The sequence below is a fragment of the Pteronotus mesoamericanus genome, unplaced genomic scaffold (genome assembly GCF_021234165.1).
Source record: "Pteronotus mesoamericanus isolate MK-2021 breed Mesoamerican mustached bat unplaced genomic scaffold, CSHL_Meso_final scaffold_85, whole genome shotgun sequence".
NCBI lineage: Eukaryota > Metazoa > Chordata > Mammalia > Chiroptera > Mormoopidae > Pteronotus > Pteronotus mesoamericanus.
Window position 1 is genome coordinate 41,815,127 of NW_026555329.1, and position 20,502 is coordinate 41,835,628.

Sequence of the window (20,502 nt, forward strand, 5' to 3'; positions counted from 1 at the left end):
GATACTTGGGAAAGGTGCTTCCACATGCACGGGGTGGTGGATGCTAGATGCCAGTTGTCTCCTATCAGGGGTAGGGATGGGCAAAAATCTCACATACTTCTTGATACCAAGCTTAGTTATTATAGCTTAAGACTCTTTTCATGTCTTGGTTTGTGGAAAATTCTCCTTGGGTGGTCTAATATTTCTAGAATATAGTAATATTGAAACTTTGACTTTCTGTTTAAGTGTGAAGAGCATTAAAATGAAAAAAAAAAACTGGTAGGAGTGAATCTGATATAATTTTTGTGATTTATTCTTTAATATTTTCAATTTTCTCATAATATTCAGTTATGTGCTCCCAACAAGGGAGGTCTTGACATAGAACACTGGTGTGTTCCTAAAAACAGTCGGTGCATTCACTTACACTCTTGGAATGCTTCTCTTTAAAATAAAATTTATAGATTATAAGTAAAATCTGTCTTTACTCATATGTATGCAGTATGTGAGCATCTAAGCAAATGTGTCATAAAATCTGTCTTAATTAATAGCACATTATATAATAAATAGATATCAAGAGGAGACTGGTAGGACAGAATTTCACCACCAATATTTCTGCTACACATCTCATAGATTTCCTTGTTTAAGAAGACATGTACAGACTGGGAAAGTGGAAAGGAAGGTCACCCGATCCGTTCCTGGCTTTACCCCCTGTGCTGCAGTTACAACGGAGAACACTTAGAAATTGGGCACCTGGACACACACAGCGATGTTTGCAAGTTACAGACGCCTATGATCCCAACCGAGGTAGGGAGGACCCTGGGGCTCGCCTCACCCGAGGCTGGCATTTTACAAGCGGGGAAACACGAGAGAGTGGCAGTAGCACAGGAGACAGAGCTGGAGATCTGAGCTTTAGTTCTGTTCCTCCCCTGCTTAGCACTGGAGCTGGAGTGACCCGAGTCCCAAAGTGAACTAGCAGAGAAAGGTCAATGTCACAGCAGGAATCTTAGTTGCAGGCCACCCTGGTCTTTCCCCGCTCGTCCAATGTTCTGGATCCAACTTGAGTTCTGAACATGTCTGAAGACCTCGGCATTTGTATAAAATTAGAAAATTTTCTTCAGGATCCATTTTAAAGAAAAGCCCAAGAGGTAACAAGGGTCATTAAGGCCTCAGAGGAGATTCTTGTATTAAAAAACAAGCTGGTGGCTAGAACTTCTCTTCCCAGGACACACGGTGTGTTTAACACACTGAAGGTCATAATCTTCCTTCAGCATGGCTGTAGGGGAGTCTCCCATGAACACTGGGCCTCCACTGGTGTCCCCTCAAAGGTGGCTCCGGTATTACAAACTTCAGTTGATACATCCATGCGCTTCCTTTCCAATAAGAAATTTTGTGGATTTTTTCCCCCTGACCTTCATCTCCATCATATTTTTCATTTTACTTTCCAGTGTTGCCTGCAGTCCCGTCAAAAACCTTCAGCAGCCAAGTCCCAGCACAACGCAGCCGCAGGCTGCAGTGTTGTCATGGCAATCAACATCTGTCTGAATTAGCTCCGTACTTTTTTTAAAAATTAATATCTGCAGAAATGCCACAGCTAATAAATTTGTGGTTAATTTGGCCTTTAAGGTCATGGCTGAATACCTAATAACAAAACATATTAAAATATTAAAGTTTTAATTAGAGATTTATTTGCAAAATGTATGGGAGAAGCAGACAGGAAAAGCAGAATTATATTTTGAAGCAAATTTAAATATTGTGTGCTGCACAGAGATGGGGACATGAGCAAGTGCTCTTTTCTGAAGAAGACATAAAAGACAGCCTCAATGGGGGTCACAAATAGTTTCCTTAAATAGGAAAATGCCTTTGCAGCTCAGCAAAAAAATACCTTGTATGGCTATATTCTCCCCTGCAGGGTCTAAAGCATTTGCTGTCACTGCTCAAATTGCCTTGTGAATGGACCCAGGCTTGGGCTGACAGAAGGCAGAGGTGGCGCTGCCGGGTCCCACCAGAAACTTGCCCAAAACTGGTGACCTGCAAATCCCCGAAATGTCATCAGGCTCTGCTGGCAAACGCCCAATCCTGACCCTGCCAAGAACCACATCTGCCTCCCTGGGCAGCCTGCGACCTGGCCACATGGCAGGATGGGTTCTGACAGCTCTGCTTGGAAGGTCCACCTGCCGGACCTCTGACTTCACAGTCTCTAAGTCACCCACGGATGGCATTGGTAAATAAAGCTACTTCATGATGGCTTGTCACCCAACTGCCCAGAAAATAAAAGTTGGAAAAGAAGCTAAAAACAATGGGTCTTGTCATGTGGGAGATAGCCAAAATACTCAAAATATCCAAATCAATAAAGTTACTGGTGAAAATGAAGTATGTGTCTTTTATTTTACTGAAAAAAACCGTATGAACTTTTTGGCTAACCCAAAATTATACACCCTGCTTTTATCATGGGCACCATGAGAGAAAAAGAAACAGTGTCATTTGCTTGGTCCAGGGGCACTGAAAATGTGATTAGTTGCTATTATGAATGCAGCCTAACTCAGAGAAAATAACCATTTCTGTGATTTTTGTTTCAGAGAAAGATGAAAAGTTACATCCATCTCCAAGGCCTCTCTCTCTCTATATGCATATGCAATGCAAACACACAATGTAACTTAAACATGCGTTAGTGTGAGCACTAGAGTTTGGAGGTAATTCTATGATAAGGAAGGGCAGCCAAGGATTCAAGCTCCTCTGGCTTCCTCTGGCCTTCACAGTCTTCCTCGGACATATGGGAGCTCACACGAGAGGCACAGTGAAAGCCCGAGTTCTCACTTTTACAAGGAAGGAGAAACCTCAAAGGCTGGTCCCCACCGGCGTGACCGACACAGGAGGATGCCCGACCGTGGTGTAAGGTCAGCCTCCTGCAGCACCAGTCTGTGCAAACTCGGCAGCAAGAGCCACATCTGCTTACTGCTTTACTGGATCCCTCAGATCCAGAGCAGAGCCTGACGTCTAGGGAGGACTCAAACATATTTGTCACCCAAGTGATGGAGAACGAACACATGCATTCTATTCAAGCAGATAGAAATAATCCTACTAAGATAAAGTCAATATGATATAGTCTAATTTTGCCCAGAAAGTATCCAGCCATGTAATATGAAAAATAGACATTTATTGAAAAAGATACAAGAAACATTGTACATAGGATAATGACACCTCAGTTCCCTTCAAAGTAGACACTTTGAAACTTCACACAGTTCTCCCACAATTTATCTCCAGTTATGAACTTCTTCAGGAAATCTGGTTCACTGGTAGAGGTTTGAATCAAGTCATTAGCAATTTCAGCATGATGTTCCTTCTCCTTTGGTAGCAGAAGCTGCAGAATGAATTTTGCCACAACCCGTTTTATGCCAAGATCCTGAGTCAAAATCTTGGACATAGTAGTTTTTGGAATTCCCAGATCAGCTTCTACTTCTCACACTGTAAGTTGCGAATCTTTGTTGATTGCAGCCCATACATGTTCAGCATCCTCAGGTGTTTTACTTGTTGCAGGCTTTCCAGAACATGGATCACTTTCAACAGATTCTTGATTGCCTTTGAAGTGTTTGTGCCACACTTTTATTTGCGCTGCACTTGCATCGACCCTGAAAGCCTTCTGAATCATCCAAAGAGTTCACAGAGTAATGTTCAATTTTAATGCAAAATTTGATGCAGATTTGTTGCTCTACTAGCTCAGTCATTTTGAATGTGATGGCCACACAGTACGCATGCTCACTCAACGGCAACTACTGCCTCCACTCACTAGTACAGTCAAGTCATCATTGTTCATGCTAGTGCATTCCAGTCCACTCTCCTTGGCTGCCAGGTAACATCAATACTTTTTCTCAACTATACACACACACACACACACACACACACACACACACACATATATTTTCAAATTGGTGTCAATATACTATAATCTAGCATATATATAAAAATGTATATACAGAGTCCAGCAGAAGTAATGCCTGCTTGAATGTTGTTGGTAGGTAATAATACAGGTGTAATAATTTATACTTTTAATTTGAACATTTCATTTACAATGTTATGTGGTGTGCTTGAGTGAGATATTGTTATGTTATAGAATTACATACTTATGATTTTGTTATAAAAGAAAGGGGTGTTACTTGTTTCGGATCCTGTATATACCAGTATGTTTAAATTAGTCTTGACAAGTCACCTTACATTTGGTGAAATTTTTAAAAAACAAAACAAAACAGCAAAATGAAAAGTTATCCCCAAAACAATGGGTCAGTGTTTGATCTTTCAGGATTTCCCAACATTTCTAAAAACATCTTTACCTCAATCTTTTCCTCATTTACATTTTTTGAAACTATGTTGATCCTAAATTTGAGTGCATTATTTATTTTAAAATAATAGGGAAAAAGGTATTGGTCCAGGCCACACCATTTGAGCAAAATATAGGAGCTGACAGAAATTTAGAGAAAATTGCAAGGGACTCTCAGCAAGAAAATGAAATAAGTGTCAGCAAAAATAATGTTTACCTGATTTGTAACCCAACTCTGATATACATTTTAAACAAATATTAATCTTTTTTTCTAAAGAAAATTTACATTACTTATATAATGTGTAGCTATCTGGAGAAGTAGCTAGTATTAGTTTTTAAAGTGCATCCTGCAGATACACTAGTAACATTTTTTTGTAGGAAAAACTAAAGGCAATATTAGCTCTGTGAGCTATAAAACAATAAATAAAAATGTAAGAATTGCAATTTTCTTAAAAGACCCAGGTTTCTTTGTGAACCACTACTAAAATTTTCTGTGTTTGAAATTACATATGCTTCCTGAAAAGAAAACAATCCCCACCACTAACTTCACTTTATATAAAATCAATTCTGTCAAGACACAAAGTAATAACTGTGTGGTGACATTTCAAAGCCAAAACGGATGACCTCAAAAGGTCTTGTCAATCCAATCCTTATGACAACCAGAGCCAGCTTATTAATTAATGCCTGGGACACAATGTAGATTTTTATGGTTACAGCTAAATATCACTTAGAAAAAAATAGCCCTTAAATTATCTTAGATTATGGCCACCAGAAGAAAGAACTTATGAGTCTGTGTTAGAGCAAAAAATACATTTTATATGATGTTATTTTTCCTAAGTAGAAGGGAAAACATGAAAAAGAACTGATTTCATCCGAGTGTGTCAATTTTCAAAACTGGTAAGTCAGTCACTTTTAATGAACATTAGGAAAATTGAACTGCTGTAAGAGGCCCTCTCTTACTATTATTTTCAGTCCATATGAAGACAGAGAAATACATTTTTTCTCCTTGGAGAGTGTAGCTCACATGGTGAGTTTTGTTTCTGCTGTTCTTACATCATCCTTGGGTCTGAGCAGGTGCTTGGATCCTTCGTAAGACACTTTAAATTGCCTTGTATTTCACAAGCAATCTAAAATGTTTCTAATGTTCCCTTAAAAGCTTTAGGAGACAAGATTTTTAAAAATAAAGAATTCTTTCAAATATCTTTTTACTCAACATTAGGGAAGCTAGTTTTAGTGGAGGTTAATGCTTGTACCATAAAGCTTATTAAGTATTTGTAATATCACCCTTGGTTAAAAGTTTATAAATCTTTATATAATAAAAAGTACGATACAGTACATACTTGATAACTGGTACTTAGTAATATTGTATTTTGGAAAACTGATACACTTGGATTCTAAAAAAGTGAAAACCTTAAATAAGGATGAGTATGAGAGGTATATATCATGGCCCTTTGTGAGATCATGCAGAATCAACTTTCAAGCCTGTATTTAACACATTAACTTGTCTATTTAACTTCTCCAATTGGTTGTACAACATCAAATTCCCTTGCTCAAAATGATGGGCATTATGACAGTAAGCCTTACATTGACTAGTCTGGGGCATGAAATCAATGTGGTTTAAAAGCACTAGTAAAAATGAAGTCTGGGCTGCTAATTCAAAATAGAAATTTGATGAAAACTTTTCAGAATTGAAGCAATCTCTAAACCACTATCTGAACCTAATCAATATGTTTTAGCTCCCTGGCATCATCCATATGCTTTTTAAAATCAATTCTCTTATTTAAACAGCAATAAAAATTCAACCGTATCTTTCCCTTCTGTTGTTACTTAAAGCTAAGTTGGGTGGGCAGACCACATTCTGACACCAAATGAAAATGCTCCATTTGCACTGAGTTATTGAAATAGATCATTAGTGAATCCGGGAGTGACGATTTGGAAGCAAAACCCTGATACTGGACCAGGGAGCCTCAGCATTCTCTGGTCTAAAACCGGGCAAGCAGCACTTTTGGAGGAACTCAATCTAGCAGAATGCATTCTTGTTTTCTCTTACAGGACTTAGTCCAACTCTAAATCTTTAAATGGAAAATAAAATCATTTTTTGAGTCATTCTTAATTTGCATTTTCCATGGCTACCTTGCCCTATTATCTTTTTACCATTATTAGTAAACTATAGATTTGACAGATGACCTATACTTTTCCAGTAAAATGACCTAGATCACCAAAAGCAAGCAGCATAAATATTATTTCTCTAGTTATCTTATCTAGGCAATGTAATTTTGGAACAGAAGGAGACTGGCTTTTTTCTTTGTGCAGATTCTATAAAGGCTGAAGTAAATGGTATCCTGATTGAAATTCTTGGGAGACATTTTAACTGTATTTCATAAATAAACTTTTCACTTTGCAGTACTATTTTGAATTAGATTTTCCTTGGTATTAGTCTGTGCTTTCACAGGTGTTATGCAATCCATTGAAGAGGGTGCATATAGACCTCATCCCAGTTTGCGATATCGTGTGGTATATGGGTGGATGGAACAGAGCCAGTATCAGACTTGACTGTGAGCAAATGATTGCACACATAGGAATCTTACTGATTCATGGATTTGCTATATGGGATTTCAATCTCTCATTGGCCTTAACTACCTATAAAACTGATATTGTAAGAAATAAATACGTACACACAACCAACAAAGTTATTATCATGCTATCAGCTGCAGGCTGCCCTCTAATTGAACGCCCAGCTCTAGCAGCCACAGGCAGAATACCACATTAATAGATTTGACTCTTTGCCTACAAAGAGTTCTACAACCTACCTACTGTGAATGGGAGATAATCAGAAAGAATCAAGACATGCTTTATGAAGAACATAGATAAGATCAGGTCCCTGGATACCTTTCCTTTTTAAAAATAAAAGAGAATGAAGTTTGACTTTCAAAGGAACAAAGGTCATTTGAACCTGTGGACACATGACAGGTATGGAGGTGATCTGCCCCAAGTGAAGCCTGGATGAGAAGGGAGAAATGGAATCATGAAAGGAGCATGTCTGTGGCAGGGGTGGCAGGTGATGGGTGGGATGGAGGTGGTGCTCACCACTGCCCCCTCCACTGGCTCTTCAGCCTGGGTGTCCAGTCCAACAGCAGGTGCTGCAGCGGCAAGGGGCTCCTCTGCTTTTGGCTCTGCTGGTAGAGCCTGTTCAGACTCAGCCTTTGATTATTTGTTTTGAGGGTAGAGCAAAAAGATGCAACATATCAATAGATAGCAGTACAGAATATTGGACAATTAAGATTTTCTTCATCATCCTACAGGCAACTAACTTCATCAAATCTCTGCTGAAAATAAGCCCCCTTTTGTCATCATGGTCCTTTACAGAACTATAGGCTTCTCTTTTACCATCATCAAGAATTGTCATTTTCCTTGACATTAGACCAAGATTTACTATTTTGGCAATTCATTTTACTTGCAACATTTTGACTACTCACTTCCCAGCATATCTATAAGAGTTGCTAAAATGGTACATTCTATTATTTGGGGGGGGGGGGGAGAAGAGAAAGAAGAGAGAAGAGAGAGGAAGGGAGGATCCTAGGAGGTCCACCATTGCCAGCTAGAAGAAGTGAGGAAGAGTTCACAGGGCACAGTTCTGGGAACTCCCAGCTCTACTGATATGCATTACACCAAACATTTAGGGGTCATTCCAATATTCATGCTGTAATGCATTAGTCTGCACAGGACAGTATTCTTTGTGGTATCAATTAGACTTTTCTAATTGTGTGGACAACAGTGACGTCTCTTCATCCCACTGTGACCTCTATGCGTAGACATCATCCTGATTCCAGCTCCTAAAATCTCTTAGCTCTAGGCTCTTTTGGTTTTAAAATTAGCAGTATTAAATAATATTAGGCCATCAAAAACACCATAGCCAATGTATGTTGTTACTATAGCTACTGAAAATGTTCCCACTTTTTCAATTTTTTAAAAAGATTTTATTTATTTATTTTTAGAGAGGGGAAAGGAAGGAGAGAGGGAAACATCCATGTGTGGTTGCATCTTGTGTGCCCTATGCTGGGGATCTGGCCTGCAACCCAGGCATGTGCCCTACACTGGGACTCAAACCAGCGATCCTTTAGTTTGCAGGCTGGCATTCAGTCCACTGAGCCACACCAGCTAGGGCTCAATTTTGATTATTATAAATAAGCATATTTGTTTAGCAGGATTATTTCACTAAATGGATGGCTGTTAGAGGGTATGTTAAGATTTTTTTTCCATTAGGACATTGAAACTGTGAAAGAGTTAAAAGTGGTTTCATAGAGGAGTAAGAAGTCACCAATAAATATTCTGAATGGAGAAATCAGTAACTTCTGTTAGACACCATAAGCAATCAAAAGCCACCTCTAATTCTATGCATCCATCTAAGCTGATGTACATGACAAGTTCCATAGGGAAGTGATAGAGAAGTTATGTTGAGATTAGAAAAAAATGAATAACGAATAGCCTAGTGTTAGATAAACATACAAAGGATTTATCTTGTGTCCCCCACCAGATCCTCCATTGTGACGCACACCATGATCACACCCACCTTCTCTTTAAGTCCAGAATAAAATAGAAGGAAACGTTGGTAGATGAGTATGCAGAAATTTCATATTTTTATGGGCTTTTATAGCCTTTAAGAGGTATTCTGATACAATTTTTAAGAAGGAATGAAATAAAATTCACTCTAATGTACTTTTTCTGGGAAGAGATGTCACTTTTATTGTTCAAAAGAATTATCATCACGATGAAACAAGTTTTCATAGTGACAAACAGAAACTGAAAGCTTCTGTTTCAGGGTATGATCTTACCACGTGGAAGTCAAGCTGATTTTCAATGAGGCTATGTTATCAAATGACTTACACAAGAAGGAGAGGAAGGGTAACCTGACAAAGCACCAAGAAATCCATATATGTAGGTGGGCTGTCCCTCTGTGAGCAGAGTTTATGAGAGATGGAGGAAGTCTGAAGCCAGATGTGGAGCCAAGAAAGGTTTCAAAAGATGAGTTAGGTATCTATCATTGTACCTTAAAAGTAAAAGTAAAGATAGCTTTAAATGAAAAAAGTATTCGTATCAGAATATGGGTTTCTTGGAAATCTGAAGAAATTTTTGTGTTTTATATAAGGCAAGCTAAGTAGGGTGATTTTATAAATGAGTCAAATTTCACTTGTTTGCTGAAATCAGACAATGCAACACAGGTATAGTATGAAGAGGAGCTATGATCAAAGTCACAAAGTCGACACAAGTCACAACATTTTCCTTATGTTATAATATCACGCAAAATATTATAATACAGCATTACAACTTAACATCTACATTTCAGAGTGAAAAATGAATATAACTCACTAAAAGATGAGTGCAGATGAAACATGATAGCATGGCTATACATAAAATCAGCTACTCAGATGTTGGATATATAAGTTGACCTTCTATTCCATCTAAGATAATGTAAAATTGTAAATATTTTGTCAAGCTACAAAGGAAAGCACAGGTAAATGGTGAATCATATCTCTCAAAAAGATCTAAAATAGTCCTGTCAGAATTGTGCCTTGCTTCAAGAACATTTTTTCTGTAAGATGCATCCCCTGATAACCACTGCAAAAGGGTTGATTTCCTATTGTTTGCTCGATTAGGCATCATCCTACATTAGAGGGGAGGGAACTCCTTATATTTATTGTGGCAACAGGATGGGACAGTGAATAAACTCAGAGACTCAGAAATGGAATTCTTCATTTAGAACAAAACTAGCTGTGTACACTTGGCCCATAAACTTCCTGATAGCCTCTGTGATAAAATGGAAGGAAGACAGGTTGATGCAGAGGGAGAGGAGGTGGATCGAACAGTAAGGCTAAGGGTCTAGTCATCTACCAACATGGCACTTGCAGTACAATCTTATTTCTCCAGTCTTGGGAGAGCTAATTTGGTGAGAAGTGCAAAATGACAAGGAGGTAACTCTGAGCCTTGAGCAAGACTGACAGATTCCAAGTTTAAACCAGCACTCAAAGAATGTGCTGTGGGGCTATACAATGCAGACTGGGAAGGTGTGCCACTCACTACCTACCAACTTTAACCTCTACCTCGCTCAGAATAGTCAATTACCTAATGCTAGGCAACTGTCCTGCTCCTGGGGAAGCCCTGAGTAATCATAACTCACCAGGGGATATAGGTTCCCTGTGCTTTCCCAGTGCCCAACAGGAAGAGCTAATGCCTGCAGCACATGCAGTGATGGGCCTGACAAAGTTAAGATCTCCAATGGGAAGAAGGTGCAAGATGTATGCTTCAGAGACTACATGTCAAGAGAAGGGCAGGGCAGGCAAGAAGCTCCTGGAACCAGCTGTGAGAGCAGGAAGATGTTCAGAGAAATTTAAAAACCACTGATTTCTATGACCAGACTTTTGCATCATAGTAATAGATGTAAGTTTAATTTATAATCCGTTCTTTCCTTTATATCAGCATTTCTCCATTTTTCTTAATTCACAATTGACAGCTAAAAATCTGATCCTCCAGTATCAGAATAACCCTTAGTTCTTCATCACCCAGACAGAAACTCACCAATAAATATAAATCATGAGTCTCTCTTACTCAATTATTAACACCAATATAATTTGTATTTTAAACACTTCAATCTTTATTTGAAGGCCACAGAGATTCCATCTTTCACTTGGTTATCCAGAAGTGTGAAAATCCATGACGAAGGTATTAGGAACACATATGCCTTTGAAAAAATATTAAATTACCCTTTAGACAAACTTCCAAGAACAGAATTCCTTTCTTAGAAGTGTAATCATTTAAAAAAAATCACTCTACTTATCCAGTTCCAAGCTCCCAATGAAAAAGCCAGGAGCTGTTAATAGTGTAATTATACACTATTTCCATGGAAAACTAGTGAGCTACAAATAGCCTTTGTGCACTAATACTCAGACATCCAAAACCTTCTATAGCGTATCACTGACAAGCTCACAAGTGGCATCACTCAAAGTCTCTTCATTCAACTCTATTACTAAGTGGCTGCTAGAGAGGTTTCCCATGATAACTGATAATCCATCTTGCAGGATTTCTTCTAACACCAAGAGTCACTCAACTTCCTACTCACTCTCTAGATAATCTTTTCTCTCATCTCATCTCTCATCAAAGTAGGTATCGCATCTCTAATATGCATTACTTCTCTCTTCAACTCACAAAAAGGGAGGAGATAAGAAATGAAGTAGATTCATGTTCAAGAAAAAAACAGTGATCCGTCTTGGACTATGAATCCTTAAAGGAATTTCATTTTCAATCCTGTAGCTTAAATTATATTAACACGGAAACATCCATGTCCTTCATTAATTTATGCTGTTCCACTGACCCCATAATTAGAAGACCTTTGTTTCTGCTGTGATCACTGTGCCTTTATAAAGAGAATCCCACAAAGTCACACTATTTTTTCAGAAGCTCTCCTTTCTATTTTCTAGAAAACAAAAAGCTGCAGAAACCACATTCTGGATATTCAAGCTCTAGAAAACCTAGAATCATCAACATTAGAACAATCAATAGTAAGTATTAACTTCCCAAAAACATAAACCAAAATCAACTTACCAGCAAGTTACTGGTCATATTCTGATCTGTTGACATCATGAATAATGAAGTGTCCTGGGGCTGAAAATCAGGGAGAAAATACAAGATTAAAAGTATTAAGGTTTCAGCTAATTTACTAAAAACAACAACAAAGAAATCATTTAAATTAGCTCTCATCAATTGTATCACTGAACACACTGAACAGTTTTTAAAAGTCTGTATTATAATCAGAAAAGCAAAAAATGCAAGAGTAATGCAACAGTAGTTACTGTAAAGATAACTCTGAGCTAGCAGAACATGAGGATACAACAAGAGACATTAAATGAAGGACAGTGTCTTCAGGGGTATCACTGGTCTGCAGCTTGTCTTCTGGACACCTGTTCTGCATTAGAATTTAGTGGCTCTAAAATATATATTTAAACTTTTTAAATGTTGGAAACTCAATCTTATTATCTTGCCTAAGTATAACTTCTACAGGTTAATTATGAGACATAACATAAAAATTTTATACAATATATTCATTGACTTAAATAATCAAGGTAGAGGATTCTAAGAGAACAGTGATCTCTAAGGTACCATTTATCTCTCATTATATTGGCAGCTAGGCATATACCCTCCAAACAGGAAGTCAGCAGAGTCTTTCCTGGGAAAATGACCAGTTCAAGAAAAGAAAGAACCTACAAAAAATTTGACATCAAGGGTTCTGCAACAAAAAAGACGAAGAAGTGACATTTGGTTAAAGATGATAGGTTGAGCCCTGGCTGGTGTGGCTCAGTGGATAGAGCACTGGCCTGCAAACCAAAGGGTCATCGGTTGGATTCCCAGTCATGGCACATGCCTGGGTTGTGGGCCAGGTCCCCAGCGGGGGGTGCATGAGATGCAACCACACATCGGTGTTTCTCTTCCTCTCTTTCTCCTTCCCTTCCCCTCTCTAAAAGTAAATAAATAAAAATCTTTAAAAAAAAAGATGATAGGTTGAATACAGGCAATTACCTCTATTACCTCAAGAATTCAAACTAAACCACAACAAAGGGAATTTCATAAAGCAAAATTTTTGAAGGCATAAACCCATAAGTGTAAAAAGAATGAGAAGAAAGCTAAGATCAATAAAATTTTGAAACTGAAAATCAGAAAAATGAGCAATACATAACTTGATGGATCCCAAAAGACTGGTATCCTAAGGTGATGTAAGAAATGCTAAAAAGCAATCCAATTCATTACTCAGAACTCACAATGGATCAAAAATTAGAAACGTGGGAATCACAGGAAATGGAAGTCACAGTGGTGCTAAAGACAGGGGAAATGGTTGAAAGTCTATGCAAAAGTAAGTAGACTGGGAGATACTCTCATGTATCTGAAAAACGAGCAACATCCTTTCCCACAGCAACACAAGGCTTGAGATTATTTTCATAGAGGCGGAAACAGAGGGTCTCTGGACTGGGGGAAACACATTTATATTAGGAAAGTAGCAGGATTAAATGATCATTCACATAGTAAGTATTGAGAACACGGAGCCCACCTCCCCAGCTTCTTCCCATTCACCTTCCATTTCACTGGCAGCCAGGCTTGCACCCCTCACGCAGGAGAACAGAAGAGTCTTCCCAGAGAAATTAGACCAGCTCAAATAGAAATGTCTAAAGAATATGACATAAGGGGTTTCTCAACAGCAAAGATGAGCCAGGAAACCCTAGAACAATGCCCATAGTCAATGAGCTGTACCTACCTGTACAAGTTTCCTGTTAGCTTTTTAGTATTCCACTCTTAAATATGAACAGGCAGCCAACATCACGAGACAGTTAAGAAAAGTCTCATTATTAAAGGGAGAAACCAAGAGTAAAACAGAACAAATAAAAAAAAAACTCCCAATATTTTGTAGGGGTAAAATCATAAAATTATTATTATTATTAACTTAATTATTATTAAGTTAATAATAATAATTAAAAAATTAATAATACCCTCAGAGATATAATGGAAGATGTATCAATTACATAAGAGAATTATATTAAAAATACTCAGTAATGAGAAAGAGCTCATGAAAATTTTAAAAATATATACAAGTGAAAAATGAGAAGAAGACTTGGAAGGTAGAGAAAGATGAGACAGAAAAGGAAACAGCAAAGAAAAAAATCATTAGAAGACTAGCTCAGGAAGCCAACACATGAAACAGAGAAGTGTTCAAAGAAAACAAAAGAGAAATTCTAAGTAATCTTTAAAAATTCCTCCAAACTAAAAGACATACATTTTTAGATTAAAGTGCCTGAAACAATGCATGAAAATAGACCCAAACCATAATACATCACAGTAAATTTCAAAAATAGTAGGAAAAAGAAAAGTTTATAAACTTCCAGAGAGAAGGAGAGGAAAAGACAGTGTGACTGGTGTATAAGCAGCAGAGAGAGAGGGGAAAAAACAAGTTTCTCACAAATATCACAAATCACACCAACAGTTTCTCAGTAGCAACACTAGGAGGTAGAATGGAGTGGAATAACAGCTTCAAAATTCTAAGGGGAATGATTTACAACTTGTAACAAAACATCCAAAATGAAAGACCATTATGTATACAAGGACATTTTCAGATGTATAAAGCACCGACATATACATCTCATGCACAGGTTTCTCAGGAACCTACTGGAGCATGTGCTTCAATTTGGGGATGAGGAGGTATTTTAATTTGTGGAATTAAACCATAAATGAGGAAGATGCATGTCCAGCAAAGAGCAGACTGAAATACGAGAGGCGAGGGGGACCCCCAGGACACACCTAATGGGAGAGCCTATGGTTCCAGCTGTGCCGCAGCCACTGAGTCCCCACTTTACACTGGAGCAGCCCAGAAAAAGAGTCAAGTTCTTCAAGAAGATGACACTGATTGAATATTTAATGTTTCCTAACAAAATGAAGGGAGATTTATGTAACTGCAGAGCATGGGCTTGAACTACTGATAAGTACCTGGAAAACTAAGCAAACCAACAAACGAACAAATAGCACTCTACAATTATTTCCGCAAAGGAAATGAAAAGTTGTCCTAAAAGGAAATATAAACTTCATGACTCAGGCACAAATAGCATTTCTGTCATTGTTACAATATTACCACGGATTGTCTGTGTGGCTACAGCGGAACAATAGTGAGGAAGGCAAGGAGGAGAGAGGGGTCAACTGTGCAGGCAGGAGGCTGAGAGAGCTTTAGGTCCTCACCTTCCAGAGAGGTGAGCCGATAGCTAATGATTAGAAATCAAAAAACAAACTTATAACATAGTCACGCACACCTATGGGGTGAAACCAGATTAATTTGTTAAAAGAAGTGAAAGTACCTCTAAGAAACAGGAAATGGAGGGATATGACAATCAAGTTTTTAAGTAAAAAACTCATAAAATTTTGTGCTCTTTAAATTGTGTGCATTTATAAGTGATAAAAATACAGATTCTAAAAATGAGAAATGAATAACAAGTCTCAGAACCCGAATATTCAAGAATTTATGCAGATAGAAGAGGTGCACTCTCATCTTTCTTTGTGTTTGTATTTAGGTGTGGGTGAGTGAGCAGGTTTTATCTTTTTATAGGGAACATGGGCGAAAGTAATCAAACTTTGAATAATGAAATTCTACATGTTAAAATATGAAATTGTTCACATTTAATACTGTGAGACAAAGCATTCATCACAGACAAGCTTCTGTCTGAAGTCTCCCTTCAAGAGGTTTTCAGAACTTATCGCATGAGCTTGATAGCCACACGGTCTGCCTTCTAAGTGTGTTACAGCTGTCCATCTGCTGGGACACATACAGTGAATGGGACAGTCCATCTTATGGCTCCTCCTCCTCAGGTCCGCAAGGAAAATAGTGCCTCCTTGGCCAGAGCCGACCTATGATTTCTAATTTTCCAATGGCTCTCTAAAACATAACATATTTTCTAAAGACCAATTTCATTTGTTCAAAACAATCCCATCTCCTCTTTTCAAACAGCTGAATCTAGTGGATCTCCCAGCTCAGAAAAACTCCTAATTTCTAGCAGAGGAATCAGTAGGTGACAGAAGCCCAAGGTGTAGCTACTAATGTTAACAATAGCTACCTATAGTCACGGAGGACCCAGTGTGTGCTAGGCTGCTGGGCATACCTCATTAATAGTCACAGCAACCCTACATGCTGATACTACTACTGTTTCTATTACTGAATTTATAAGGAATGGAACGAAGTTTTGTGCTGACACAATTAATCGTGACATACCAGTGACAGAGGTTCTTACTTAAAAATTTTCATCTTTCTCAACAGATTGATTTTGCCAGCAAGTCAATTTCTTACCTGCGTGAATCCATTAAATGAACCATCAGAAGCCTAAACAAAAATGGAAATTCAATTACATTATTTTTCATCAATTTTGTAGGATCAGTGAATGCCCATTAGATAAGTTGGAAAGTAAAGACGACTACAAATTTTAAAATAATGCAAAAGGTGACAGTGTATAAGAAATGCAAATTGCCATACTTATCGTTTTAAATAGGCTGACAAAAGGAAAAAGAAAAAGATCATTTTTACAATTCCTGCTGGTGTGTGGTTCAGGGCTAACTAAAACCGACTTTCTCAATAATGATATGATTCTAGAGAAAAACCACAAGGGGTTAAATAGCCCTTTTTTTCAGGCCATTGATAGACGCTAGGAGAATTATTTCTAGTATTTCTCTAACACAGTATTTTGTTAGATTTTTTGATGACACCTATTATTATATTCTACATTTTTAGTAGGCCTAGGTAGAAACATTTCATGGTTCTTATTGGGGTAACCACTTAAAAAAAGTAAATTAGTATGTTCTACATACTTTTAATACTTGAATAGAAAAATAAAAATAGGAAAAATAAACAGTAAATTGATGGCAAAATAGACTCATTAATTCCAACATAATTATTCTGTGCCTTTTTTTTTTTTGTCAACCTATTTGTGTTTGGTTTGCACAGGCTTCAAGAGGTAGATGAAACAATGTATCAAGTAGGTAAGGCCGGGCTCAGAGAACATAGTGAGGGATAATGATGTAGGTGGTAAAGGTTAGGATAAGCAGAACCTACAGAAGTCTGTCTAGTCTATACTATATACTAGGGTAAGTACCTCTTCTTTATCAGCCTCTATTTCTTGGTACAACAATCCATATCTCTGGTTAGCAATTTCATCTTCAGATAAATCTGAGTTGTTGATGCCATTGTCTTGGGGACTAGCAGAATTCTGGGAGGTTCCCAGAACCAATGGTCTAACTGTGTTTTTGTTTTGTTCCCAGCAGCTATCAAAGGCTCATTCCTCACATACATCTCCCACTAAATCCACCTCCAACCTTCTCTTGTTCTCAACTACATCTAAACATTCTCAGTAATTAGCTAAGGCTTCCATATCACTAATAGATAAATAATTAGTACAATTAAGACAGAGGACAAATCACTTGCTTGGCCAGCTGGTATACCAGAGAATTTCAGTATATCCATATTATTCATTGCTGAATCCACACTTGGCTACAAGATTTGATCTGGATCTGTTCCCAGAGAGTCTGTTTTTGCAATTGTTGGCAAGTTAATGGTATGACTACAGTCTCCAGTCACTGTACTTTCAGACCCATCTATTAATGAATCTTCTGCCTTCTATAAACACCAGTCTCTTCTGTTTGCATTAGTCTCCAGAGCATGATTAAGATCTGTCCTAGACTGAGCTGTCAGTTCATGTTTCCTTGAAAAAAAGAAAGCCAGCTTGACTGTCATTTCTTGTCAACTACAGGTACTTGAAACACACACTCCCACTGAAATTCTTTGGCATCTGTACTCCCCTGTGCTGAATGATATATATATTAAATTTTTCTTTATATTTTCTATAGCTAAATTCCAACCCTCAAGGCTCGCATCTTCAATACTAAGTACAGAGTCAGCCTAAAGAGACAGATTTAAAGTATCTGTGTGACTGCCAGGTTTAGCTCCAGAGTCCTATACAATTTCACAAGTATTTATTATTACTCGAACACCCTCAATTAGCCTTTCCTTTCTGTCATTTAAATCATCTGCCATGTCCTTTTCTAATAATGTCAGATATTTCAAAGTACATTTCACTTTACAATTTCCTTACAGCTAACTCTTAGACCTTTCCTAGTTTCTTCTTCACTGACTTTAGGGTCTCCTGGTCTTGCTTTCCTGTTTTATTAAGAATATCTACCACCTTGTTTCCTCTATTTTCACATACTTTCTCTTTAAATTCCTCTGAACTTCTAGTGTCTTGATATCAATAGTTCCAGTGTCTACCCTTTCACATGTCTCCACACCTGCCCACACAGAATCTTCTGTCTTCTGTTTCTCTTCCTTTTCTTCTGACTTTTTAACATCTTCTGGACTTTCGTTGACCAAGCCACCAGCTCTCAGGGCTGGCATCTCTGAGTCAGATGAGTCATAAGGCTGCCCCACCTCCATGCAAGCAGCAATGGTAAATTCAGCCACAGGCACAGGCTTTGGGGACAGCTGTTCATTTCCACATGGAGGGGCTGGCCCCACGACCTGCTCAGCCTGTCTGTGCCCATCAGTAGGAGGAAACTTCCCAGTGGATAATCCCACGTCTTGCTCTGCTTCAGAGACACATGCAGAGGCTTCCTGAGACCCATCGTGGGTAGTTTCCTGGCTGACACTCTCTGTACTAGCATCAGGGCCCCAAATAAATGCACCTAGATCAATTTGACATCTTTGAATTTCTTCGGCCAACCCACTGTCTGGAGTTTCCTCCATAATCAGGTTACACAGGGAAACACTTTTTGAAGAGTCAGTCTTTAGAGTATGCAGAACAGGAAAGGAAAAAAAAAACATAAGTTGAAATAGATCATGGTAATAGTTGATGAGAAACACAAGGCTTTGCAGTAGGGTAGTACCAGTTATACAAAAACTAGAGAGTAGTTAAATCAAATAAATGGCTTAAGGTTAAATCTGTGACTCACAATGCCATGGGGAAAAAAATAAGCTCATTTAAGATAATATGTATAAAATGCATATTACATACAAAAAAATCCAGAATTTTCTGGATATTTACCTACCGGCTGTACCAAATCAGTGTTTGTCTGTATGAGTAAAAAAAAATAATAATAATAATAATAAATTGTAGGCAAGCTTTGAATTTAACTGCTCTTCTATTTCTAGTTTCCTAAGGTAAAAGTTTAGATTAATGATTCTACATTTTCTTCTTGCAATATACATTGTCAAATTTTAAATTAATCTCTAAGCACTGTTTTTGCTTCATCTCACAATTTTGATAAGCTACATTTTTATTCTCATGTAGTTCAAAATATGTTAAAATTCCTCATATTTCTTCTTTGACCTATGTGTTACTTGGGAGTGTGCTGCATAATCTCCAAATATTTTGGCATTTTCCACCTATCCTTCTGTTAATCTATTTCTAGTTCAATTCCATTATGGTCTAAATGTTATGGCTTCTATTCTTTTAAATACATAAATGTGTTTTATGGCCCAGAATGTAGTCTGTCTTGATTAATATTTCATCCTAAAATAAAAAGGACTGATTGAAAAAAAATCACAAGGGAAAAAATTGCTTGCACATTAAAATCCCCTGTTGTCCAGAGTCAATATTCTGCTATAAGCTGTTGTTTGCACTGGTTTGAGATCCAATAACTTATTTTGTGATAGGAATGAGTTCCGTCCCAATACTCTTAAGACTATACAACTGACACAAAGCTTCTGTTATTTTCTAGTAACAACAACATTTTTATGGCTATTACATGACTGTTGTTTTAGCAGACTCTGAAATGCAAATTTTCAAATAAATAAGCAAGCATGAGAGCGTGAGGGCAGCATCAAGCACTGGCACCCAGTACCATCTGCTCTGACACAGTATCAGAGAAAACCTTCCCAAACACACTCTGCACTTGGTTCTGTCTCTGAGATGGATTTTGGATGGAGGATGGTCTGATACTAACCACTCTGGCTGCCTAGAAGCTTCTCCTCAAGTTCTACCCCAGTGCTAGAAGCTTTGTCGGGACACAAAGAATCAACATTGGGGAGCTGAGAGGATCAAGACATGAAGTAATTATGTCCAGGGAATTATTGCTTCACAATATTGTCACTGTTACCATTCCCAGCAAGTTTGTCCTCTAAAATAGTCAATGCTCATTATGATACATTTATTCTCACCATATACTTTTCAGCCAAGGGAAGAAAAATGTGGTGTAGCTTCAACTAAATGTATAATTATTGGTGTAACAAAAAAAAAAATAACATTGTCCTCTTAATCTCCAAGAATACAAACACAAATTTGAGGCTAGAAATCCAATGTCTTGAACACTAATCCAGGCATCCCTCTTTGAGAATACAGAAGCCAAACCAGATCACTATTAAAGATGTTTTCAATCAACATTCTTTTAGCTCTTGAGAGCTTTCCAAGATGCTCCAAGGATCTGATGTAGCAGAGTATGACCCTGTTCCTGGGCAGCGGAGGGGACAGTCCCGTTTTTCTTTGAAGGGAAAAAGTAGCAATGCCACTTCAGAAGACCACAGGCTCATGAATAGCTAGGTCATCCAAACTTTCCTGTTCCTGTGTCACTAAAGAAAGAAAACCTAAGGCTCAAGCGGAGTTCTTACGACCACACGACCAGGGCTGGTCTAACCAGGGTAGACAAAGGCT

At 37.9% G+C, this 20,502-nt stretch overlaps 1 protein-coding gene across 2 annotated transcripts in view; it reads right to left on the reverse strand.

Moving 5' to 3' along the window:
* Positions 1 to 20,502, reverse strand: part of LOC129063459 (amphiphysin) — a 253,750-nt gene that overhangs the window by 17,016 nt on the left and 216,232 nt on the right. The window contains exons 14-17 of one of the 2 annotated variants that reach the window (XM_054564563.1): positions 18,902 to 18,925; positions 16,158 to 16,190; positions 11,888 to 11,947; positions 7,379 to 7,492 (exon numbers count right to left, since the gene is read on the reverse strand). In XM_054564563.1, the coding sequence (XP_054420538.1) occupies positions 7,379 to 7,492; positions 11,888 to 11,947; positions 16,158 to 16,190; positions 18,902 to 18,925 (231 nt within the window). The remainder of the gene's footprint in view (positions 1 to 7,378; positions 7,493 to 11,887; positions 11,948 to 16,157; positions 16,191 to 18,901; positions 18,926 to 20,502) is intronic. The other variant, XM_054564564.1, reaches the window with a different exon arrangement.